General features: G+C 35.9%; 1 protein-coding gene across 1 annotated transcript in view; it reads left to right on the top strand.

The window, feature by feature from the left end:
• Vps50 (VPS50, EARP/GARPII complex subunit) overlaps positions 1-1482 on the top strand; it is a 137829-nt gene extending 136347 nt beyond the window's left edge. Inside the window, exon 27 of the mRNA XM_023706534.1 lies at positions 763-1482. Coding sequence (XP_023562302.1) covers positions 763-882 — 120 coding nt within the window. The 3' untranslated portion in view covers positions 883-1482. The remainder of the gene's footprint in view (positions 1-762) is intronic.
• The last annotated feature ends 1601 nt before the right edge of the window (positions 1483-3083 follow it).

Raw genomic sequence — 3083 nt, 5'->3', positions numbered from 1 at the left:
AAAAAAATAAACAGACACAAACTAAACAACAACAAAAAGACAAGCAAAAAACAGGTTTTCTCTTTTTGTATTAGTTCTTTGTATACAGCTGGGACTTCCTGCTACTCAAACTCCAGAACCAAACTCGTATGCAAAAATTTCTCATGAACTCATGTTTTATTTTCATCCTAAGAACTCATTGTCTGGAATTTAAGAACCATATGGATTTTAGGAATGGAGATAGTTTTTACTATAAATACAAGAGTTTCTGATCCTTTGTTTTACTAAAAACACAGCGACTTTCTGATCCTGTTCCCTTATTCATTTTTTTATCTTAGAAGAGCAGTTATTTTGTTGGAAATTTATTTTCAATTAAAGTTGTTTATAAAATGTAGAGTATCAGAAAAATACTTAATCAGTAGCATTTTAAAAGTTTGAGATGACAGTGTATTTGATAACCTAATAGCAATTTCACAGAAAAAAAGCATACAGTGTGTGACCTTTTAAGTGATAAAAATCGAAGCTACGTCAGATTATTTTGCCAGAGTAAGGCAGATTCTTCTGCTTATTTCAAGTGAACACTATAATACCCTTATTCCCCACTTTTATAGCTCAGTAAACAATTTGTTTTTTATGTCCTTGTTGTAATTGCCACTTTTCTTCCCTGCTTTGTCATTCTCTACACTGTCCCCTGACATCAGAATACTATATATGACTATTCTGGTGTGTTGATCAGATACATGTCTTCAGCGGACTAAACTTGTATCTTCTTTCTTTGAGCAGGAATATTCAACGAAGCAGTTGACCAACCTGGTAAATGTTTGCCTGGGATCCCACATCAATAAGAAAGCCAGACAGAAACTTCTAGCAGCTATAGATGATATAGACAGACCTAAAAGATAATGAACACGGCAGTACCTGCATCATGGCGGCAGCCTTCTCTCAGTGTATGACACAAAAGCCAGTTTTTCATGCACTCTTAACAGTTATTTGCTCAGAAAACTTTGTGCATGTTCTTCTCAACTGGAAAATGGAAAACACTGAAGTATGTGTGATGGTGTTCTCAAATGACTTTTGTACCCATTGGTCTCCTCTCTTCAAGTTTTGGTCCCACCTGTTGTAATCCTTTCCTGAAATGCTATTATTGCTTCATTAATAACTATTGGTATGTGACTACAGTTATATATTTTGCAGAAGAATGTATCATAGATATATAGCTAGAAGAAATAGTGGCTAATATATGTGTGAACAGTTTTTGGAGAATGAATTGATGTTGACTCTTTTTATCCCTTGAATGTGGTTCTTAATAAGCATGAGAGGATTAATGTACAGTATTTCATAATTATGAGCACTGCATGAATATTACAAAGCGCATGTAAGTAAAATAGTTGAAAAATCAGTATATTCTGTTTTTAAATGTCAAAAGTTTATGTCAGAGTTAATTTGGATATAAAATGATCATAAATGATAAAATTTAATAAATACTATACTCTAAAATGATCAGTCTGTGTGAGGCTGCATTTTATTTTTACCTTGCAGATTTTATGATGCTATAATGTAATTTTAAAACATGTTTTAATTGTAGTTATTTTATATTTTAAACCAGTGGTGAGAAGTAATTTCACTGCATATACTTTTTCATTTTCTAATACGGTTTCTTTTATCTTTCTTTATAAAAATACAGAATAACTTTTATACAGATTTTATTTGTAAGTTCTGCTTTTGTCTTTGGGCAACAAAACCCTGATAGACTCCCCAAGGAAAGAACAGTCTTTTAATCAAGCCTAACTATAGGGCCATGTGTTCACCTTTCTTAAATATCTGTTTTGTAACCCAAGTGCAAAACACTGTGTGTATAGCCAGTGATGAATTTTAGAGTGCAGGTGTAGTAACTGTACTGTCCCTCTAAACTTTCCACAAGCTGTGTTTTTTTACAGTATATATGAGATATGAAAATCAATTTCCTATTTATGTGTGTTCTTTTTTTTTTTTTTTAACATTTTTTGCAGGGTCTCACTACACAGCTCAGACTCTTAGTGATCCTCCTGTTTTCAGTCTCCCCAGCACTGGGATTAGAGGCGTGCGTCACCATGCCCAGACTCAGTTGCCTGGCTCAGAGCGGCCATGGGTGGGGCTGGCGCAACATAGGTTGCGGGGATTGCACCCCAGGCCATGTGTTAGCCTAGGCAGGTGCTTAGTCCACTGAGCTATCTCACCCGCCCTGTGTATGTGTTCTTTATGACTCATGAATGGGAAATATCTTGGCTGGGTGGTGTCGGCCCCAGGATTACTGTGCATGATCTAGAGCATCGTTACTCATGGGATCCTGAAGCATTATGTTAGAAACAGGCTTTATATCCTGGGAGTCTGAGGTACTGAAATGAAGGTGACAGCTAGCATTCACTGTCCATCCTGCAGATGTCCAGAACTGGCACAGTGTCGCACGAAGCGCTTTTAGCTTGTTCTGTACTTGCATGTTTATGTGTGTGTCTGGACAGTATGTTTTCATTTCCAGCCTTGCACTTCACACTTCATTTACTGTCAGTTTGAAAAGATGAATTTATTGTTGTTGTGATCTGCTTGTGATACCGGATTGTGTACTTAGAAAGTAAATTTGCCTGTAGCTCTTTTATCTACACGCAGGCACTTGAGGAAAATAAACATGAGATAAGCTTGGTCCTCGTGTTTAAAAGGCATATTCAGCTGAGCACATAAAGAACTAATCAATCTTATTTATTTCTCAGTTGATCAGGAGCTGCTCATTCCTTCTCCTTTTACATGGATTTTATGGTGGGATCCCATTAATTTCCACTTTAGTTGACTCTAGATAAAATGAGCATGGATTACGGCCTGATGGAGCTTGGTACTTTGCAGGGTAACAGGGCTTGATACAAAAGAATTACTTATCTTCTTAGATAAGAGACTCAAACCACATTGTCTGCTAGATCTTTTAGCCGCTCCTTCTTTTGCTTTCACCATCTTCAAAATAAAAATGGTAAATCTCAACACTGCTTGGAAAAGGCTTTGTTTTTGCATTCAAGTATGGCTTAATGAGAACATTAAAACTGTTAACAAGAGATTTGAATCATGAAAATTACTTAATA

The sequence above is a fragment of the Octodon degus genome, unplaced genomic scaffold (assembly GCF_000260255.1).
Source record: "Octodon degus isolate 3935 unplaced genomic scaffold, OctDeg1.0 scaffold00262, whole genome shotgun sequence".
Taxonomy (NCBI): Eukaryota; Metazoa; Chordata; class Mammalia; order Rodentia; family Octodontidae; genus Octodon; species Octodon degus.
The sequence above is the reverse complement of the archived record's forward strand: the minus strand, read 5'-3'. Positions and strand labels throughout refer to the sequence as shown.